This window comes from Protopterus annectens, chromosome 7.part0, assembly GCF_019279795.1.
Source record: "Protopterus annectens isolate FY-2018-M chromosome 7.part0, PAN1.0, whole genome shotgun sequence".
NCBI lineage: Eukaryota > Metazoa > Chordata > Ceratodontiformes > Protopteridae > Protopterus > Protopterus annectens.
In genome coordinates, this window is record NC_056739.1 from 200,176,886 (window position 1) to 200,200,699 (window position 23,814).

Consider the following 23,814-nt stretch of genomic DNA (forward strand, 5'->3'; position numbering starts at 1 on the left):
TCAGAGGTCAGACCATATCAACATGAAGGAGATGAGGTCTCTGCTTCTGGTTCTACAGGCTTTATATTCCCTCTTTCATCCTGGGCCCTACAAAGTTTTCACAGACAATACCACAATTATGCCAACAAGCAGGAGGCACAAGGTCCTATCTTCTGTGCAGACTAGCTCTTCAGGTCCGGGATCTAGCTATCCAGTATCAAGTGACTTTTCAGGCAGATTATATTCCCTCAGAGCACAATCTAGTGGCAGACTTTTTTAGCAGGTCTAGCACACAAGCTCATGAATGGATGCTTCACAGATATGTTCTTCAACATTGCTCACTTGTGGGTATTCCTCAGGTAGAACTTTTCATCTCCCCTTTCAACAGACAACTTCCTCTGTTCAGTGCCAGAGTCCCAAGTTGTCTGGCTTGGAAAGTGGATGCCCTGTCTTTTCCTTGGAAGGGGATATTTCTGTACACCCCCACCTTCATCTTTTACCATGAGTTCTGCACAAGATCAGGCATGACTCTACCAAAATATTGCTGGTGCCTCGTTTTTGGCCCTGACAGCATTAGTTCCACCTTGTTTGTAACTTAGACAAGGATAGTCACCAAAAGTTACCTCACCGGGTGGTTTTTCTCACACAAGACAAGGGGTCTCATATCCATCCTCATTTGTCCATCCTTTAAATGACACTAGGTGATTGGTCTTTGATCTCTTTTAGGTACTTCTTTTCTGAGGATGTCCTTTGGGTCCTCCAGGAGGCCTGGAAAACCACTACCAGAAAATCATGTATGGCCAAATGGAAAAGATTTTCTTTGTTTCTCTGGTTCTATCCTATTTGTGTGAACTGCTCCATGCTGGGTTGGCATATTGTTCAGTTAAAGCTCACCTGTCAGCAATTTCTGCTTGTCTGCATTTGACTCCTTATCTGGCCTCTAGGTTTAAGATCAAGCAATTCCTTAAAGGTGCCCTTTGTATCTAGCCTTCCAGAAAGCATATTCTTCATTCTTGGGACCTCAATTTTGTACTTAAAAATTGACACAGGCTGCATTTGAAACTGCTTTCTCAGCTTCCTTACAACACTACACTTGGGAAAACTGTTCTTCTTTTAGCCCTAACTTTAGCCAAGAGAGAGTCTGAATTCCAGGCTCTCATGACTATACCTGTCTTTTTAGTTTTTCATAGAGACAGGGTGTATTTTCATACTAATCCTCCTTCCATACTCAAGGTGATCAATGAGTTGTCCCTTTACCACTCTAGTCATCCACCTTCCTTTTTTCCTTCTCCGCAGTCTGCCAGTGGATTGGATTTGCATAGGAAGTTCAGATATTATTTAGACAAAACATAAGTTATTCACAAATCTGAGCAGCTTTTTGTTTCTTTTCATCTGGGACTTTGGATTTGGCTGTTTCTAAGCAAACCTCCTCCTGGATTTCTGAGGCCTTGCCTTCTGTTGTTCTTTTCATGGCAGATATCTCTCCCTGTCTGTAAAGGCACATTCTACTAGGACAGTTGCCTCCACTGGTGCTTTCTTCAAGGGTCTGGATACCAATTCTAATCTTGAGGCTGCTACTTGGTCCTCTGTTCAGTCTTTCACTAAACATTACAAGTTGGATGTCATTTCCAGTGCCAGGGCAGGTTTTACCAGGGTTATTCTGCATGGGTTTGTGGTGTGTTTTTTCTGTGCCTTCTTCCTCCCAGCCTTCCTCTTAGCTTTTGTACTCTCTCCTTAGTGATGAATACTGCAACAGTGATATAGGAGGATATAGTACACTTATGTAAACTCTTACCATAACTATAGATGCTCTGCTTTTCACACCTGCAGTATTTGCTCCCTCATTGCTCTTTGCTTTGCCTCTTGCCCTATCTTCTTTTTCCCACCTTGCTGAGTGGCCCATTCTCCCTTTTTCCTTGTTTATTTTTCCTGTTGGATGCATATGTTCCTCCTTGTCCCTCAAGGTGTTCTGTTCCTCCTGGAACTTTCTCATTTCTGAGATCTTGCATCTGTAGATCATCTTTATGCCCTACATAATGTGTGGGGAGCATACATGGGACATATGGCACCTATAAGAGCTTAAGGCTTTGGTATATTGGCTGGATATTGGGCTATCCTTGGCAAGAGATCCCATTAGTGAAGAATACTATAAAGTGAAGAGTAGGGCATATACTGTTTTGAAGATTTTACTCAACTCTGCTTTCCATCTCAAATGCTAAAATTTCTCACATTACCAGGACATTTCTGTCCCTTCATTCCAAGTATGAATATGACATGGTCATACAATGTTAGCCCAACAGCTTTACACTCACAGTGAATTATGGTACAGACTTATTCTTAAGTGGGCAATTCTGCACATTTATATTAAAAGTACACTATTACTACATAGAGATTCACAATATATATCCATGTATTTAAGAGCTTCAATTCACTTACCTCTACACCTACCATCACAGAGAAGGATTCCAGAATATAATTGAAAGATAATTAGCTTTAATAATGAGCTTACTTGTTAGTGCCATTGAAAGGGGGAGGACCAATGCGCATCAGCCTGGGGCAGCTGGAAGTCAGTCCCATCTGCTTTTCCAGGAATAGCCTGTACCTGTCTCCTAAGGGCTTTTGCATACTGCCAAAGACATTCTCCAATCTATGTAGTGCTATTTTTAGTCAATGTCTATTTACTCAGGCTACCAAACTAGTAAATACAAATTCCAGTTTGGCAAATATCTTTATAATGTTACTCAGGGCTAGGAGCTGAAATAAGAAAATGTTCTCAAGTCCTTGGATATTTGTGTTGTCACTGAAACCCGGCACATTGTAGCAGCAGCACTCTCTCTTTACCTCACTTTTCTGCCTTTCACTCATTTAGCCCAGCAAACACAACTGGTTTATGATGTGGAAAAGTAGGTGTTTGGCATAATGGTTAAGGTATTTACCTTACAGACACAAGGTGCAGGGTTTGATTCTCACATGGGGTAATCAGCTAGGCTTAAAATGGCCCACAAGGGCAGTTAGCCTAGTACTAATCTATGACCCTATAAACCTACATATGTGTCTTACCCAAGATGTCATCATCTGTAGACTAATTGACCTGGACAGTGATCTCAGCCTCCTTCAACATCATTTCACATCCTAGCTAACTGCAGGATGCTATCCATGATGTCATCAAATTATATAAAATATCTTAATAAACTAGATTCCTTCCCCATCAAACCAAATACCTCCTTTATATGACACTTTAATTATTACTCCATAAATCGAGACACCTATACCTCTACATATAAATATGATCAGTGATTCCATGACTTTGTTGATGCAGACTACCTTGAACAAATAATACCCGTCCTCACTACAGGCACAACCATACTCATCTTTATCCTCACTAGCATTGTCTCTGTCCGATCCTTTCCATTGTCAAACCCTCATTGGTCAAATGCAATCACTATGCTGTTTTCTTGCATATACAGTCTCAGTACAGGTCAGATCCCCCAGCTATCTTTTGAGACTTCTCTAAGGCTAGTTTCCTTATGCTTGGTAATGACTTGAGAAGATTCAACACCCCCTTTATGAACCTGTAGATAGTACTGTCACTTTTACCCAAAGTTTATACTCTTATGTCAACTCTTGCATACAGGCTCATGTTCCTATTTGATATAAATACACCAAGTTTTGAAACAAAACCTTCTGCTGAAAGTCAACTGCAAATGAACTTTGCAGTAAAAAAATTCATAGCCCTAAATAACAAAACAAAACATCTGCATGCTAAAATACCCATCAGTGACCAAGCCTATCTCCAATGCCACCACCCACTCAAACAATGAGGATATAGCTGACCTACTTGTTGATAATCCAGCTGCAATTTTTCTCCTCTGTCACCTTCAAATTTTTCAGTGCAAAACATCCAGTCAGTACACCCCAGTAATCACCCCTGAACATATAATAAAAGCATTTAACAAGACAAAAAGCAGTAGATTAGGATTACTTTGTCAAAACAGATTATGTAAATTTAACTAAGGCTTTTAACACTATCCACCATTCTGGAAGTATAAAGAAACCATCCAACTCAATATAAAACCCTATTTAACCTGAGTATTAGTAGTATTACAATGTTCCCTGACCATTCAAGCATAGTGGTTTCCTTCAGTTTACCCGTTTACATTGTAAAATTCAATTTTACCCATGCTATCAGGGAAATACAATGCATTCAAATTATTCAGACAATATAAGATATCCTTCTAAGAAATGTATTCCTTTGTATATAATACTATGGAGAAACAAGACTGTTATTTCCTGTCATTAAAGATTTTGGAAATGTATACAAATGTTGTCTATATAAAAAGTTCAAAAAGTGCAAATGTGTTTGGCCCAAGTAGGAATACATTAGAATGAGATCTGAGTTTGGTGCATGAGAGACTGGAAGATGTGTATCTGCAAGGAGGGGTGCATGTTAGACTTGTAAATTGAGGACGTAACACCAGAACAAAGAGAGTAAAGCTGATAGATCAATTAACACATGTAGGAAAAGGGCTAAACTGTTCAAATAAAATCAGAAGGCTGTGCCACTTATTTGACTTTGTGACAATGGAAGATAGTTTAGAAAGATTAAAGTAAATTAAATTTACAGATAAAGCATATTAAGGTGAATGAAGATCAGTGTTGACAATCTGAAAAGAGATCTCATTGTTAATGGCTGACTATAATAAAGCACAGGAGGTTTGTGGAAGCATACCATTCTAAAATGAACATAGACATGATGAGAAGCAAATAATCTTTTTTATACTGGAAGTGCTAAATCATTTTTAACATCCAATTATCAGTATTTAAGTCGTATTAATGCCCATACACACACTAAGTAGCAGGCTGGAATTAGGCAAGTTTTGTCAAAACAAGTTAGACAATGTTTTTTTGGATTTTTTTTAACTTTATTTTTAATAGTATACCATTCCACAGATTTACCTGTAAACCCCCGGGAGTCAGTGTAAAAGCATCAGCTCAAACAAACAAGTATTATGGCAAGACAATAAAATATCCTTAAAAAGGCAAAATGATACTATGTAGCTTGTACTGATGAGGTGACTGTGTTTTGACTGCCCTTTTGTTCAGTCATATTGCCGTACCCTATTTATAAAAGTCTGATCCCAAGATTGCAAATATTATTACAAATCTTGACTCCTTCAAAGAAATTACTATCTGAAGCCACCATCCCTTCCATATGGAAAATATCCTATGTAATACCACTCCATAAAGGAGGCAGCTCCTTTGAACTGTCAAACTTTAGACCCATAGCCATTCTGTCACCACTGGCTAAAATTATGGAAAAGTGTGTCCATAACAACTTATGCTTTATCTTACTCAGAATAAACTGCTGGCTATTTCTCAGCATGGTTTTAGGCTAAACCACAGTACCACCTCAGCCCTCCTATCCTTCTCTAACACCATTAATCACAACTGAAATAATAGCAAGCTTTCCTCAGCCCTCTTTTTAGATCTCTCCAAGGCCTTCAGTATAGTCAACTACCAATTACTCATCCACACGCTTAAGGCATTGTCACTAAATAGCTGTGCACTTCAACGGTTTCAATCTTACCTGTGTGGTAGACAACAGAACATCCTATGGCAGGACAAACTATCAACCCATCTACCAGTTCCACTAGGTGTCCTCCAAAGCTCCATACTAGGAGCCCTTCTCTTCTCAATCTTTATTAATGACCTTCCCTCTCTCATCCCAAATGCTACCTGCATCCAATATGCCGATGACTCCACCTTAATTTGTTCTGCCACCTCCCTGACAGATCTAATGACATTAACCCAGAATAGTTTCAATATAGTTGAAAACTGGCTCTCTAACCATCAGCTGATATTAAATCCTAACAAAACAAAGTTGCTTCTCTTCTCACCCTCTTGTAAGTCTTCCTCATCACTTTTTACCATAAAATCTAATAATGGCACAATTATATTCCCAGGCGTGCAAACCAAACTCTTAGATGTCACAACAGACAAATCCCTCAAATTTGATATCCATGTCAATCAAACTATCAAAACCATTAACAAAAAACTTGGCTCCCTCTATAAGATCAAACCTTTCCTCACTCCATTTGCTAGGACTGCTATTGCTCATTCCTATTTACTCTACTCTTTTCTATGTCTCCCCCCTACTCACTAATTTGAACAAATCCACTCTTAGCAAACTATCTAGCTGTTATAACCATATTGCTATATTTGAAACAGGCACAGCTTATAGGACCCACCACTATCCCAACCTAAATCAACTGGGGTGGCTAGAATGGCCTAGCCTACTTCAGTAAAAACAGCTTATAATTGCCCATAAAGTTCTCAACCACCCTGACAAAACACCTGCACTTAGAAATATCATCAACTCCTGTAGCAACCTAAGGTCACTTCCATCTTCTAATAAAATGCTGGTTCAAACATCCAAAATTAACAACTCTGCTAGGGACTCTCTGTTCGCTAACTCTGTTGGCAAAACCTGGAACTCTCTACCTGCTGATCTTACTCTCGAACCCTCTCTTACTCAGTTCAAAAGAAATCTCAAGTTATAATTTAAAACTCATTGGATATGTCCTTGTTGAAAACCCAACTAGAACCTCCTCTATAGTCTCTGATATTGTTACCTTGCTTAGTCAATTTGTCAACACTGTTTTAAATATGTATAATATTTTACATGCTTGCTCAACTAGAGTCTATTAACTGTGTGTAATTTGTATCTTTTGTGTTTTTTTTACTCTATGTTCTAACTTGGAGCTTTTCTCCCTGGGCCTCCACTGAAAATGGACATGCATCCAGTTGGACTATCCTGGTTAACAAATATAAAATAAACAAAATAAATAAATAATAAATAAATAATCAGAGAGAAGACTTAATGGTGCCAGTCATAAATGACAAGTTAATAAAGAGAAGGCAGGACAAAGCTGGCAAGAGAATCATAATGACTTTTTAATAATTTCATCTGCATTTTTTAGGGGATAAGTAATATCAAAAAACGCAGGTAAAGTATGACTTTGAAATCATAGTCATCTGAACCAGCAAAACAAATGAATATACATAAATAAAAGACCACTATGTCTGTGAGGTATTAACTGGAAATTGTCCACTTTTATTAAGCATCTGTTGGGTTGTTTGTTTCTGATAACTTGTTGCAGTTAAACTCTTTTTTTCTAGAGGCTCCTTTAGCTGTTTAAAACTTTCATTTAAAGGCTCACTGCTGCTTTTCAGCTGTGAGAAACATTTCTGCAGTTTGTTTCTAAGTAGTGGGGATATTTGTAGCATTTCCATATTCAGGCTTGTATTTGGGCCTAGTGTTTGTGGAGGCTGTGTGTCTGAGCACATATTCAGGGACATCTTGGTTTAGCCAAAGCCATCAGACATTTCAGTGAGAGAGAATTGTTTGAGGTCATTGGCTGACTGAGGTCACCTGGACTACAGCTTAGACTAAGCACCTCATTGGTTCTTTTGAGATTTCTTTCTTAAAAGCTGTCTCAGGTTTCAACTTTCTGTTACCTAAGAAGTTCAGTTGTGAGTGTTCTGCCATTTCACACTGAGCTAATCGAAGGAAGGACACTGAGCAAGCTCAGAGCTATAATATATAACATTAAGTATCCTGTTTTTTGTTTATTTTGTTCATTTCTTTGTTATTTATAGCACTTTGTGTACTGTGCATTTTTCTAGCTAGTTTCACTGTGTGTGAGGTATTAACTGGAAATTGTCCACTTTTATTAAGCATCTGTTGGGTTGTTTGTTTTTGATAACTTGTTTCAGTTAAACTCTTTTTTCTAGCGGCTCCTTTAGCTGTTTAAAACTTTAATTTAAAGGCTCACTGCTGCTTTTCAGCTGTGAGAAACAGTTCTGCAGTTTGTTTCTCACCCTCCCTCCCTGCTGATATAGTGTTTTTATAGTTGGTGGCTTTGCAGTTGCCCACCCCTAGTGTAAATTTGATCTGGGACCCTCCTCCCAGTCCAGTGTCATTACCTCATTCTACCCAGTACAGGGAGAACATTTGAGAAGGCCAATCAGCTTAGTTTCTGCTACTCCTTTCTCTCTTTCCACTAAAAAAAAAAACAAACAAAAAAAAACAACTTTTTCTAAGCTTGTTTCCTGCCTTTCCTGTGGGTAGTCTAGCCTGGATATAGATTTTCTGTGTCCAGGACTATTTGTAGGCTTCTAGGGCCCAAGCCTTTCTGTGTTGGAGGGAAGCCTTCTAGCTTAATTTTGTTTCTTAGAACTAGCCAGTTTTTTTGTTTCAGCACTTGTTCAGAACTTTTGTAAGCACTAAATAAGCTACAAATTACTACAGCACTCAACTTTCCTCACTGTCTAGAGGAAAACAGTTTCTAGTACTTAACAAATAAGCACCTATCCAGGCATGATTAAGGGTCAGCCCCCGGTGTTTTCTCCTGTCTACCTGATGAATCTGGGCATCTTGGGGCAATGCAGTAATTGCCTCATGTACACAGACAACCCTCTCCTCCTACCACCCAACACTACAACCTGTGAGAGATGCACTTATATAGCTAAACTGGAAGCAAAGCTCTCTTCACCCAAGTCTGGACTAGACAGTCAAGAGGAGAAGGTAAACACTTGCACCACATCACACTCAGCACATAGTCCCTCAAAACCTACACCACCAAAACACACACATAGAAACACAAAACACACACCTACATTCGCGGAGGCTCTCAGTAAAAACCTGCCCAAGCAACAGGGACCTCCAAAGCAGAAACACAAGCAACCTCCACCCCCCCAACACAACCCAAATGACACATAGCCCACAAACTCAGTGTGCCACTCAACCACAGCCCATAAGGCAGAACAACATACCCAACACTCTAGTCATAGGTGACTCTATAGTCAGGCACACTGATGTTCCACTCACCAGGCTAAACAAGGAGAAAGTTACTGTCAGCTGCCTGTCGGGTGCCAGGATCTGCCACATAATGCATGCACTCAGGTCACTCCACAACAAGTACAGATATGACTCTGTCATTGTCCATGTTGGTGTGAATGACCTGAGACGTACCTCCTTGGACTACATGAAAAGGGACATGGAGGAGCTGTCCAATCTTGTAGCCCAGCAGGTATGACCCTAGCCCTGAGTAGCTTCCTGCCATCACCCCAAATGATACCACAGTACAAGGACAAAATGATTGACTTCAACAATTGGCTAAGCTTCTGGTGTCATTCTAAGGGGATCCAGTATCTGTCTGCCTGGGATGACATGATCAGCAAGCCACAATGCTTTGCCAGAGATGGCCTGCACCTGTGGCCCCTGGGATTCCGGATACTGGCTAAGGCTCTAGCCGCCCCTATAGTGCCTTTTTTAGGCAAGGTTCAAATGACAAATTCTTCACCCTAACAGGTACAGGCAAGAAGAATCTGAGGGTATTACTACTCAATGCTAGAAGTCTAAATCTCAAAATGCACTCTCTCGAGGCACTCCTTAAAATGGAGAACATCGACATCTGTGCAGTGACAGAGACCTGGTTCAAGGCTCCAGAGAGTACCCCTGCATTACCAGGCTATAATTCATATCACACCTTTCGGCCATCTAACCTGGACCAAAACACTAAAGGCGGAGGCGTGTCCATATTCATTAAGGATATCCACACCTCCAGGCTAGTTGCTCAACATAATGCATCCGAGATTATCCAAGTGCAACTAACTCTGGGCAAGACCGCAATCCAAATTGTAGCTTGCTACAGATCCCCCCACCATGCCCCAGGATTCCCACTCCTCATTTCTTAATACACTGGAAAATATTAGGGTACAACCTAACACCCTAAAAATGGGTGATTTCAACTACCCTACCATTAACTGGGAAAACTACTCATGTACCAACTCTTGTGCTCAACGTTTTCTGGAATTCATAAATTCCAATGCCATGGATCAACGTATCCACACCCCCACCAGGGGCAGCAATATCCTAGACCTGGTTATTACCAACATGGGCAACCGGTGCTCCACACCAGAGGTCAATTTCTCGTTGGTCAGAACCGACCATAAGCTAATCACCCTAGACATCCACATCCCTCCCCCACCCCCCATTAGGGAAACTACAGTAAAAAATGTCTCCAAAGCCAACTTCATGCTTCTTAAGACAGAAGTGGCAAACTTCACGACACCCATGCTGACGGACAATAGAGGTATGACTGCTGAATCCTACACAAATGCACTTTATAAGCACTTACATGAGTGCATGGATCATGCAATCCTTAACAGAACCAAGATGCTATCCTCCAAAAAAAGGAAGCCAATCTGGTGGTCTCCTGCCATAAACAAACTCTACAACAGAAGAAAGAAACTGTTGCAAAAAAAGAGTAAAATCCCATGATTGGAGAAACTCCCTGGTCAGCTTCAGTAAGAAGCTGAGATCCCTCATAAAATCCTCCAAAGCTAGTTATGAAAACAAAATCACCACTGACTCTAAAGACAACCACAAAGCATTCTATAGCTATGTCAAGAATCTCAATGGCAACACTCAGATCTGCTCTGAGTTACAGCACAATGGCACTAATACAGAACCAACGGATATTGCCAACATCCTGGCAGATAGGTTCAGTGCTAACTTTACCCCTCTGTCATCCCCTAAAGGGCCCATCTCTATACCAGAAGAATGCAAAGTTCCTGTAATCATGGCTGCACAGGTAAAAAACACACTATCCAAAGCCAAGAACACAGCATCCATGGGACCTGATGACATCCCAGGCTGTGTTCTACATGAACTACAGAACAAACTGGCACCCACCTAATTACCATGTTCAATCATAGCCTCACCTCAGGCTATGTGCCCACTGAATGGCACACAGTGACAGTTATCCCACTCCACAAAGGGGGAGCCACCACAGACCCCGGAAACTACCGCCCCATTAGCCTAACGAGCCTGGTCTGCAAGGCTATGGAGCGTATCATCATGGAACTTATAAACAATGACATTGGTAATCTCCAAACTCAGGACCCCACCCAGTTTGGGATTGTAAAAGGCAGATCATCTCTCCTAAACCTGATAGACTTCTTTGAAGCAGTCACCAAAGCCGTAGATGAGGGTAAGGTGGGTCACACAGCCTATCTAGATCACGCCAAGGCTTTTAACACCATCCCCCACTCTGGAATTATAGATAAACTCACTAAACTAGGTATAAATCCCTATGTCACAAGATGGGTTGTCAACTGGCTCACTGACAGAACCCACACTGTGAAAGTAGCAGACTCCAAATCCAGCTTCAGACCAGTGACAAGTGGAGTACCACAGGGTTCAGTCCTGGGTCCTCTCCTGTTTGGTATCTACTTCTGTGAAGTACAGACCAGCACAGAAGGTCTTTGGCTAACGAAGTTCGCAGATGACTGCAAACTAGGAGCCATAATCAAAACTCCAAAAGATGTGGACATCCTACAAAAGGTCCTTGCTGAGACAGATGCCTGTTGTCAAAGCCATGGCCTCAAGCTCAATGCCAAAAAGTGCATTGTCATTCCTTTTGGTAAAAACTCAGTACCCATGAGCTACCACATAGGTGGTAGTCTACTTAACACCGAAAGTGTGATAAGAGACCTTGGGACACAGGTCGATAGTAGTCTCTCCTTTGATAATCACATCTCCACAGTAGTCAGGAAATCCTTCTATGTGGCACTCCTCATCACAAAAGGTTTCTCATCCAGGAAAATAGAGGTCATTGTTCCCCTCTACTCGTCACTCATTAGACCCATTATAGAGTACAATGCCCCTTTTGGTATGTACCTCACAAGACATCTACAACAACTGTAAAGGCTGCAGAAATACCTCACAAAGAGGATTACCGGCCTCAAAGAGATGCCCTATGCAGACCATCTCAAAAAACTGCAGCTTTACTCCATTGCATATCGCCTTCTCAGAGGTGATCTCTGCCTAACACACAAAGCTATGTCAAACCCAGAGCTTTTAGACATGCTCCACTTAAAGAAATCCCAATCCCTACGAGCTACATGCTCTAGGGACCTAAACCTCATCACCACAATAAACAGAACATGCTGGAGGGATAGATTCCTGTCCCAGAGACTTCCCATACTCTGGAACAAACTACCTATCTATATCAAATAAAGCTCCTCATTAGCACTGTTCAAGAAAAATCTTGATGATTGGATGGGAGATAGGAAATTCACCCCGGGGATCACTTCTGTGGCTCTGCTCGACAGTGGCACAGGAAAATAATTTTCTTGGGTGGCGAAAGCCAGGGTACCTTTGGCTAGGCTTATATAGGCCCTAGGGCCAATAGCCTAGTACCTACCTATGAACCTATGAACATCTTCTCATCCCTATTCCTAATATTTTCTAATTTCCTCTGATTGAGTCTTATAGTTATAATGCAATATTTTATATACCCACTAATTATTTATTTTTTAATAGCAGTTTCCATTCTAGATTTGATAAAAACTCTACTATAGCAGAGTTATATAATTTAGGACTCCCTGATCTCGTTCTCTTTTCCTAATCTCTAATATCAATCCCTGGTAAGGAAGGCAGTCTGTAAACTGCAGCCCGAACTCCTTAGTGTTATCATACTCTGTTTAGTCTTTTTCACTTATTTGCTCCTAATACTTTAGTTCCTTTGCCAGTTTTCTCCAGTAAATTCCAGCCTACTCTTGTCTATTTTCTGTACCTCTACTTGTGTCATCCTTATTGGCAAAATCTCCTTTACCCAGTAGAACAATTAAACATGCTATTGTGTATATTTTGTATATCATTTTCCTGTTTTTCCTGCTTGAAATCTCTGTCCTAGACTCTGAGTCAGACACTTAATTGTTCATCCCTGTTTTCTTTATCACAGTTCCTCTTTATACCACACAACAACCTAACATGGCTCCAAAACTTAAACATCTTTGCTGGACCCCTTCAACCACGGTAAACACCTAGGGTGAAAAATAAGTAAAATTATCCTTACTACTTGCAGTGTATGCCTATTAGTCTTTTTAATTTTATCTGTATGCACTACAATATTTTATTTTTTACCTGTCCCTGATTCTGGCATGCACACTACTGGGACCCACTTAGCCCACACTTTTATACTTAGAACTTTTCTCTGGTACTTGGGCATGGTGAAAACTAAACTTTCTAAAGGTGACTTTCCATTTCCAAGTCTTAAGAAAATATAATTTATAACTGAAAGAAAGCTTTTCCACTCTTTTCTTTCTTGAATTATTGTGTGAAACTGCAGAACTGTTGTAACTTACCATAGTATGGCTCATTGATTGTTTCTGAAACGATACTATTGGCCACACATTCTATCCACTCTGTTTGCCTTACTACGCTCAGACTCAATCCTCTCCTCTACCCTACCCCCTCTTTTATTACGTTTATACTCTACTAGCCACTCCCCTGTGATCATCAGCCAATCAACCACCCCCACTTCCTCCTCTATACTTCCTAACAACCTGTCTTCAATTCCTATACTTGCAGCGTTGCCTCAAACACTACTCCTAGTTCTGTCTCTATTTCTTCTACTTATTTTACAAGCAGCATCATTAAACCCTCATTCCTTACCTCCCAAACAAACTACCTAGCCAGCTTTACATCTTCAACACATAATTCATACTCCATTAGCCTTAGCCTATATAATACAAATTATCTTCTTTGTGCAAAACCACATATCCTCTCCACAAACTATTCCTTACATTACATATTCAACGATCACTTCTACTTTCTCCACCTTATCATCTCTAAACTTTAACATATCTTACTTTGTCTTTCCATATCCTTTCTCCCCTCATCTGTTCCAGGAACATCCACCCTAACTCTGGGCTCAACACCCCTTTCATCTCCTCTAACACTAACTTCCCTAAATGTTCTAAAACACTTCATATAACCACCCTAAATTTTCAAAATATTTACAAAAAACCTCTGAGTTGCATGCCTGGCTCTCTGAAAACAATACAGATATCTTAGCTGCCACAGAAACCTGGTTAAAACCCTCTATCCAAGACTCTGAGTTTCTCCCACCAAACTTTAGGGTAATTAGGGCAGGTAGGCGTAATAAAAAATGAGGTGGTGTTGCCATTATCTACCCCAATACTTTCAACATATCACCATTTAAAGAATCTATACCTCAATTCCAAAATTCAGTGATTCTGATCTCCTACTGGAAATTAGTAGCTCAAAAAAATTGTGTTATACACATCCCCCCATGAAAATAAGATAACAGCTCTAGAAGATATCCTTTCCTGGATCTCCTATACTATAAAAATGAAACAATTATCCTTGGTGATATGAATATTGACTGGGCTTCCATTTCCTCCAAACAAACACCTTCCAACATAAATTTGTTTCACTTCACCCAATGTATCTCTACCACCACAAGTACAACAACAGAATCAATGATGGCTCCATCTTAGACTGGATACTAGTCTCAGACCCCTGCAAGTACATAGCTTCCAGCACGATGTCCAAATCCATTAGTGACCACCACCCTGCCTGTGCTATATGTGCCTATTCATCCACCCCTAAAGTCCATAATTTTAGATTTGTCCAAAACAAATCAAAATTCAACCCTGATACATTTATTAGCCTCCTCAAAAACATTAACTGGAATATACTTAAAACTCCACCATTGGATGATGCTCTGATTTTCTTTAATAATACCTTCCGAAATATTTTGGATAGTCTTGCTCCTTCTAGAACCAAAAGAAAAAAAATCAACCAAGCCTCCTGGTTAAGAAAAGCTACCAAGGAAATTATGACAAAAAGAGAAAAAGTATGGAATCTCTGGCTTAAATCTAATATTCCCTCTGACCTCATTCATTACTAATAGCTCCGTAACCAAAAGACAAACCAAAATAGTTCTGGAACCAACAAACAAATCGAAAAAATAACCCCAAAATGTTCTGGCCTTCCATCAATAATCTCTTAAACCCTGGCACCAAACCCAATACCTGCCCACACCCTGATTTGCCTCCTGAACAAATAGCTAGCATCTTTAATTCCTACTTTATTGACACCACTGTGAGCATCACTGCTGCTTTTTCTTTACCTCTCATAAATAATACTATTCCTATAAGCTTTTCTTTTCCTTCTCCCTTGCAACACTCCTTACCTCACACCTTCCATAATACCTCAAATTCTTTGAATCATTCTATTGTATCAACACCCTCCTCTCTTACTGTACATAACAATCCTCACAACTAGAATTGAATCTGTCTCCCAGCTCTACCATTTAAAAACTACTCCTCTGTCATTTGTTGTCTTTTACTTTTCATGGAAAATTTAATAAAATATTTGAATAATAAAAAAAAAACTCCTCAAATTAAAACCCTACTCATGCTCAGCTGATATAATTCCTGCCAAGTTTCTTAAAATTGCTGCTGACGTAGTGGCCTATCCAAATAGCATTCTGATAAGCAGATCTATCCAAGAATCCCATTTCCCTTGCCTGTGAAAAAAGCAATCATCCATCCACTTCACAAAGGTGGTCCATCAACCAGTATCTCCAACTTCTGATCCATTTCTATACTTCTCCCATCTCTAAAATCCTTGAAAAATGTGTGCCAAAACAAGTCTTAGGCTATCTGCCAAAAAACAAAAACAAAATCCTCTCGCCAACACAGCAAGGGTTCCACCCAGGTCACAGTACATCCACTGCACTAATATCCTTTGTAGGCATGATCAACAAAGCCTGAGACTCAGGTCACATTGTAGCTGCCCTTTTTCTAGACCTATAAAAAGCATTTGATACCATCTCTCACTCTATCCTCCCATCTCAGCTCACAACCATAGTCTATCTCCCCAGTCAATTAATTGGTTTAAAAACTATCTCTCCAACAGAGAGCATGCTGTTAAATGGCAAAATTCAATTTCCCCTTACATTCATAATCCTACAGGTGTACCCCAAGTTTCAATCTTAGGCTCTCTACTGTTCAGCATTTTCATCAATAATCTCCATCAAGCGATCCTGCATGGCTCATTAGTTCAATATGCAGACAACTCTGTGCTAGTTTGCTCTGCACTCAACCCAAAATTATTACAGCATAATACTCAACTAGCATTTTACTCTGTGTAGACCTGCCTTCACAATAATCACCTTTCTTTAAATCTCCAAAAAACTAAACTTATGATCTTTACACCCCCATAAAAATCATCTATCAATAAAACTAACCTCAATATATTCTCTCTTAACTCCATTAAAAGTGAGCTAGTTACCCAGTCAATATTGGTATCACCAAGGATCCACCTTGAATCCCGGGAATTACAGCCCCATCAGTCCAATGAGCCTGATTTGCAAGGCCATGGAACGTATTATCATGGAACTTATAAACAAAGACATTGGCAACCTTCAAACACTGGACCCCACCCAGTTTGGGTTTGTGAAGGGCCGATCTTGTCTCCTGAACCTGATTGACTTCTTTGAATCAGTCTCCAGAGCCGTGGATGAGGGTAAGGTGGTCCACACAGCCTATCTGGACCTCGCCAACACCTTTGATCATCCCCCACTCTGGAATCATAGATAGCCTTACTAAGCTGGGCATTAATCCCTATATCACTTGCTGGGTTGCCAACTGGCTTACTGACAGAACCCACACTGTAAAAGTAGCCAACTCCAAATCCAGCTCCAGACAAGTGACAACTGGAGTACCTCAGGGTTCAGACCTGGGACTGCTCTTGTTTGGCATCTACTTCTCTGAAGTACAGGCCAGTACTAAGGGACTCTGGCTAATAAAGTTCACCGATGACTGCAAACTGGGAGCCATTATTGAATCCCCAAATGATGTGTATACTCTACAAAAGGGCCTTACAGAAACAGATGCTTGGTGCCTGAGCCATGGGCTCAAGCAGAATGCCAAGAAATGTATAGTTATCCCCTTTGGGAAAAAAACATGTACCTGTGAATAACAACATAGGTGGCAGTACACTAAACACCGAAAATGTGATAAGAGACTTAGGGACACAGGTGGACAGTGGTCTCACCTTCGATAACCACATTGCCACAACAGTCAGGAAATCCTTCTATGTGGCACACCTCATCACTAAGGGCTTTTCATCCAGAAAAAAGGAGGTCATTGTCCCACTGTACTCATCCCTCATTAGACCCATTATAGAATACAACATCCCATTTGGTATGTACCTCTCAAGACATCTGCAACAACTGAAAAGGCTGCAGAAATACCTCACTAAAAGAATCACAGGCCCAAAGCAGATGCCCTATGCTGACCACCTTAAAAAACTCCAGCTATAATTGTCACATATCGTCTACTCAGAGGCAATCTATGCTTAACATACAAGGCCATGTCAAACCAAGAGCTGTTGGACATGCTACACTTAAAGAAATCCCAATCCCTCAGAGCCACACACTCCAGGGATCTAAACTTTGTCATCACAATAAACAAAACATGCTGGAGGGATAGGTTCCTGACCCAGAGATTCCCCAGACTCTGGAATAGACTGCCCATACATGTCAATCAGAGCACCTCTTTGCCCCTATTTGAAAGGAAACTTGATGACTGAATGGGAGAAAGGCAATTCACCCCAGGGATCACATCAGTTGACCTGCTAGAGAGGGGTCCAGGGAAGTAAATAGTGTGAGAAGAAATAGCCAAGGAATTGTTATGGCTAGGCTTGTATAGGCCCTAGGGCCAATAGCGTAGTACCAAGCTATGAACCTATGAACCCATGAACCTATAAATTGTTAGGAGTAATAATCGATGAAAACCTCAAATTCGATCTGCACATTTAAAATAAGCACAAAAAACCCACAAAAAGCTGGAGTTGCTCAATAGACACTAAGTTCCTCTCCCTCCCTACTAAACAAGTATTATCTCACGCCTACCTATTACCCTCTCTAACCTAAGGTGCACCTTTAGTAAGCAACTTGCAGTCTTCCTTGAATTCAGAACTAGAAATTTGCTAGAACAAGATAGCTAAATTTGCTATAAACAGCTGACATTGAACTCAACACTGCACTGCCCTAAAAAAAAAAACATAAAAAAAACACAATGGCTTGAATTCTCCCACTACCTATTACTATGTCAGCTCACAGTTACACATACATTTATTTATAAACCACAAGACCACCCTGTGCTTAGCTCCTTACTTATCCTTTATAACCCCATTAGGCCTCAGTGATCTTCTTCTTCAAATTCATAGACATAAATCATTTTCAGACCAGTTATTATACTCTTGGAACATTGCCAGAAAATGGAAATAATCTATCTTCTTTTATCCTCTTACAACAAAACCCCTATAACTTCAGAACTGCACTGCACAATTATCTCCACTCCAAAAGGATATGTAACTACTCGACTCTTTCCTCTGCCATCACTTAATCTATTAAACAAACCCAAATCTGTTTTTTTCCAGCTCAGTCACCAATATTATGTTTTCTTGGCATCCCCAATGAGCTTAAACTACTAAATTTGACCTCTTGCTTTCTCTTAACTCCCTACCCCCCTTTTCCCTCTTCTTTCTCTCTGTTCCTCTTTCATTCAACTTAATTTTTCTTTCCCTTCCTTTCTCTCCCACTCCATTTCTCTACTTTATCTGTTCGTCCAACTTACTATATACATGTCCATATGTTTTTACTGCATATCCTAAGCAATGTCTTTCTTCATATGTTTGCCTTGGTGCTATTAACTGCATACTATTTAACCACTCTCTCTGGCTTGTATTGTCTCAGGATATTATTGACACTACTTGACCATGTTCAGCTTCGCTGTTAGTGTAATGTGTTATCATTTTTTCATTCCTGTATATTTTTTCATATAAACTATTTTTGTAAATTTCTTTTTGTAAACTTTTGTAAACTTCAGTGTAAGCCTGCTTATAACCTGGAACTTTTCTAAATGGGAGTCCAGTGAAAATGGGCTTACCTTGGCCCTGTGGACTTTCATGGTAATTAAATGCCAATAAATAAATAATAAATAAATAAATAAGAAGGTGGTTTAGGATTATCTGATTTGAAGGGATATTTTAGAGCTACGCAGTTAAGGCTCATATATATGACACATGCAGAGTATTATAATTTAAAGTGGAAAGGGACAAAGATGAAACAGGGATGGAAGAGATAGCGGGGTTTTGGATGCAGATTCTTGAGGACAATAGCAACCGCCAAACAGTTCTAATAACATTTCTTGAACAATGTTCACTAAATTGCTTTGATAAGAGTTCTCTGGTAATCCTGCGATAAAAATTATATTTCTTAAGCTTCTTTCAAATTGGAAATCTATTGGTGCAGAAAACTGCTTATTTTAATTCCCATATCATTAGTCCTTTTTCTGATAAGTCCACTCTTTTAGACATTTTCAGTTATGGAGGTATATACGTCATAAATATTTTCTGGAATATTTTCAGTATTTTTTCAGGCTAGGAAAACAGTTTTAAAATTCATCAACAGTAAAATCCCATTAAGTCCTGGAATCTGTACACAATCACATTTTCCCCTTAATTCCTGATTTTTAGCTTTTGTTTGACTTTTTTTCAGGAGTTGCAGTAGCTGGAAATTTAGTTCTGGATATGAATAAGTCCATTGTGTCACTGTGTGACTGAACATTTAATATAATTAACTTTTTAAATTATATAAATCTAATATACATGCATATGAAAATACAGATCTGCTGTTGTCTAGTGAATGTTGCAGCTATCCCAAATACAACTGTCCCCTTTGTTGTTGTACCACTTATATTATATTTTCTGTGAATCCCACTTGTTCTTCAGTCCATCATTCTTTCTAGCAGTGCAGTCAACATTCCTGTTAAGTTCATTCCACTTACTCTGACATTAATTTTCTCTTTGACAAACTATTTAATCTATTTCATATCTTCCTGCCTTGTTTTCTGGTGTATATATTCTTAGTCATATAATTTCTTCCTCAAAGTCTAGTCCCTCTATTAAACTTCTGGATGTGTTAATGTTCATGTGCATACTTTACTTGCCTAATGTTTTTTTATCATTTCAGAACTAAGTGCACAGGTACAGATGGGCTCTCACTAGTGCTCTGCCTGCTGAAAGAAGACAGTATCAGCTTATCTTAGTACTGTAACTAAGCATGCATGTTGCTGCATTAGTCATTAGACTATCACCTTCAAATCTGTTCGTCCTCTGTCTTCCCTGTAACTATCTACAGCATGCAATTTAGCTATAGTACCTTTCTTCCAACATGCATAAGCTTAAGATTTTCATCTTCATCATCATCATCCTCATCTCCTTCATCTTAAATTATAACTGCACTGTATCTGATCACCTTGGACAATATATGTGGGGGCTTCCTAGTGGCTCTGTTCCTATCAAATACCATTTATGATACATCAGTGAACATCCTGATCAAATTATGTGTACCCTTGCATGCTGTCAGAAAGATAAACAGATTTGAACTTTAGGGAAGCTTGTGGAATCTCATCAGTTACTGGCATTGTCTATACCATTCCTCCTAGTTGCACGGTACTTTTTTAAAATCAGTCAGCATTCCCCTATCTCCCTGTCTATTTGGTATGTGTCCCTCTCTCATTATTCTTTAGCTAATATCATATAAATACAATGTTAAATGAATTACTTTTTATTCAGAGCATTGTTTATTGAACACTAATATAACAAAATTGTACAGCAGGTATACAATAGCATCCACAAACTAAAATTGTAGAAAATACATGATAATCCAAACAACAGAGTATAACAATCATAGAAAAACACTCCCATCCCCATGAAACAGAAACTGATTTGAATCACAAATCATTGTTCCAGCAATAGAAAAAAATATCCCGAAAATCATCCTGTTCTTTCATCGTCTAATATAATAGTGTAACCCCTTGCAGCCCTTTGATATAAACATCAGTTTGTTGACATTTTTTCTAGAATATATTTTTAGTACTTAAAGATAAGTGCAGCTATGACATTAGCCAGAGTAATTAACTAAAGATATGAGGTGCATTGTAACTTATATACTTCAGGAGAAACTCTCAAAATCCAGGACCTTATAATGTCAGATGAATTAATGAAGTCCACATTTACTGAACTTCTTTCGGCTACCTCAATGGTGACACACGTAAAACCTAAGCAATGTTAAAATGGAAAGACCTGTAATGTACAAATAATATTAATGCCCATTGGCAACACAATTATTATTCCATAACCCATTTGCCAACCCCAGTCAGTGTTGTCCTCACCCTTCACTGGAGTAGAAGTAAGATTAACATTTATGTGACTGTCTTCTTCCAGGATGCACCTGTGCAAAGAAAGCACAGCTGCCACATTCCAATCCCTTAGCACCATTTCATTTTCTAAGGCTCAATTATACAGTTTTAGCAGCGACCTATAAAATACTTCTATTTACTTGTTTAGCATATGGGAAGGAAGAAACTCGTATAGGTCCAGCACTTTATCTGATTGAAGGCCCCTCCCACCCTAATGTCGTTGTTAGATATATACATTTAAACATATACTTCTGTTTATTAGACTATATGTGTAGTAAAAATAACAGCACAAGTGCACTTCTGTTTGTTAGAAGCATTTTCATTTCTGCTTGTTAGCATGTATATATTAAAGGGTTAAACTGCTCTTAGCTAAAAAGCAGAAAAGCATCCAAACTGAATATATTACAAAATGTCTGGTGCTTGGTACAAACAGATACGAAACAGATGCAGGGAGTATGAGAAAACTGCTTTCATACAGAAACATTCACAATAGTAAAGACTCCATAAAGGTTATTCACCTTGAAACAGAACACAAAGTAGCTTAACAAGAGACTGCATAACTTCAGAAGAATTCCAAAGGTATTAACAATAACAGACTGTTTCATGGACAAGATGCATATCATACAGAAGAATATATAAAGGACATTAAAAGTGTGTAATGTTAGACCTGATTTCTTGTTAGATCTGATGTACTGGAAGGCTGTTAATCTGTACTGATCATGAAAAACCAAACCTGAAACATTAAACCTGTAAACTGTAGAGTATTGTACATGTCATCTGTTATATAGACAAGTTACTTTAGTAGTAAGTGTACAAAGTTAATATATATAGTGCTGAAAAGGTTAACAGTATCAGACTTTCATTTCAGCAAGGCACCAGAAGCAGAGCTGCATTCAGCAGCACCAGTAATCTCAAGACTGTCTTTAAATAACTTTTCAGTCCTTATCAGTTTCTTCCATAGGCATGCCCATATCTTTGCATCTGCTGCCATCTTTCCAACCTCTGCATAATTTCCCATCCATCAGTATTTAATTCTGGGTTGAGTTCTTTAATGTATATGAATTATTTATTATACTCTTCCTTCCTTATTCTATCCATTCCATTCCATTTGTGCTACAGTGGTACATCAGGTATCTACAGCTACTTTTTTTCAACTGCAATCTGGTAGACCTTTTATTTATTTAGCCTTATCTGCAGCATCTCATTTTTGCATATGCTTTTTCTTTTTGTAGTGTTCATTTCCTTTTCAGGATCTCTCATTTTTCCCTTACCTCTTTCTACTAGTACAGGGTCTGTCTTCCTAATCAGTTCCTTCACTGATGCACTTTACTGTTCTTCCACAGGTGTGGCATCCTTCTGCCCTACCATGTTATACCTCATCACACATTCTAACGCACAAAATCAACTTTCCCTTTATCCCAGATATTTGCCTTTTTTGTCTGTGTTTGTGTTCCAGAGATGAATAACTACACTGTAAAGTTGCCACTGTGCCACTGTTGACCACTTATTCCATTTGTATTACTTGCCTTTTACTGGAAAGTTTAAGTCAAAAATATTCTTCTTCAAATCTGCAGTCAGTGAATTCTGTTTGAAGTAGGCTTTTCAACTCAGTTTTTATCATGCACCTTTCTGTCATTATCCTGAAGCTAAATATCTCCTAGGTGCTATTGTTTCACTTTATGCATAGCACAACATTACGTAGATACAACACAAGAGTAAATTGGCAAACTGTATCACACAAAGAACTTCTGTTCTAAAACTGCAGTTATCAGTAACAAAACAAGAAAGGTAGAAAGACTTGATAGAGATGCAATGACAAAACTTAAACAAAACACAAATAATAAGAAAACCTAAAGCTGTGTTTCTACTAATCAGGTTCTACAAGAAGAAACTTGTTATTAGTTCTGGCCAGTCTTTCTTACAAGGCATAATATGAATTATTTGAGTTTTAATTGTATAATGATGCCAGATTTTTAAACTAAATGTCATTTAGCTTGATAAAGGTAGCACATTACCTTCTCATGCGAGGGTGTTATAATTTTAAGTGAATGCTTTAACAGTTCCTTGAGCACCAAATTCCTTTGGTTTGTTCCTATAGATTATAATTATGTCTGTTTATAGCAATATGAACTTTGCATTAATACATTGAATTTATTTTATTTGACAGGTCTTGTGGAACCCCCTTTTGTCCCAGATCCTAAAATGGTGTATGCTAAGGACATTGATGCTGTGGGTGCATTCTCCACAGTCAAGGGAGTGGTTGTAGATGACAAAGACCATGAGTTCTATGAAGAGTTTGCAACTGGCAGCATTCCAATCCCCTGGCAAGAAGAAATGATTGAAACAGGAGTGTTTGGAGAACTCAATGTCTGGGGTGCCAAAGGTACCATTCCAATTGACCTTCGTCGGGACTCTGCTCCTATTATAACTACCAGGTCAGGGACCTGTGTTCTAGTCTGAGAAAAACAAAAATGCAGGAAATGATTGAAAATATATTGCAAACACTGAGCACATGATACAAGAACTTTTGACAGAAATTCATGGACAGTTTCATTTGCTTAATGTGGTAGAGTCTTATTCATATGGCAACAGCCTGTCTGTCTGCCACACTATGAACAATGTTATGAGCGTTCTTATATAGCTGGCATTTGAAAAGATAAAGAAAATGTTGGATCTACACCA

The 23,814-nt window shown here is 39.1% G+C and overlaps 1 protein-coding gene across 1 annotated transcript in view; it reads left to right on the forward strand.

Moving 5' to 3' along the window:
- LOC122805797 (rhodopsin kinase GRK1-like) overlaps positions 1–23,592 on the forward strand; it is a 263,668-nt gene extending 240,076 nt beyond the window's left edge. The window contains exon 7 of the mRNA XM_044076061.1: positions 23,300–23,592. Coding sequence (XP_043931996.1) covers positions 23,300–23,592 — 293 coding nt within the window. The remainder of the gene's footprint in view (positions 1–23,299) is intronic.
- Positions 23,593–23,814: the final 222 nt, after the last annotated feature.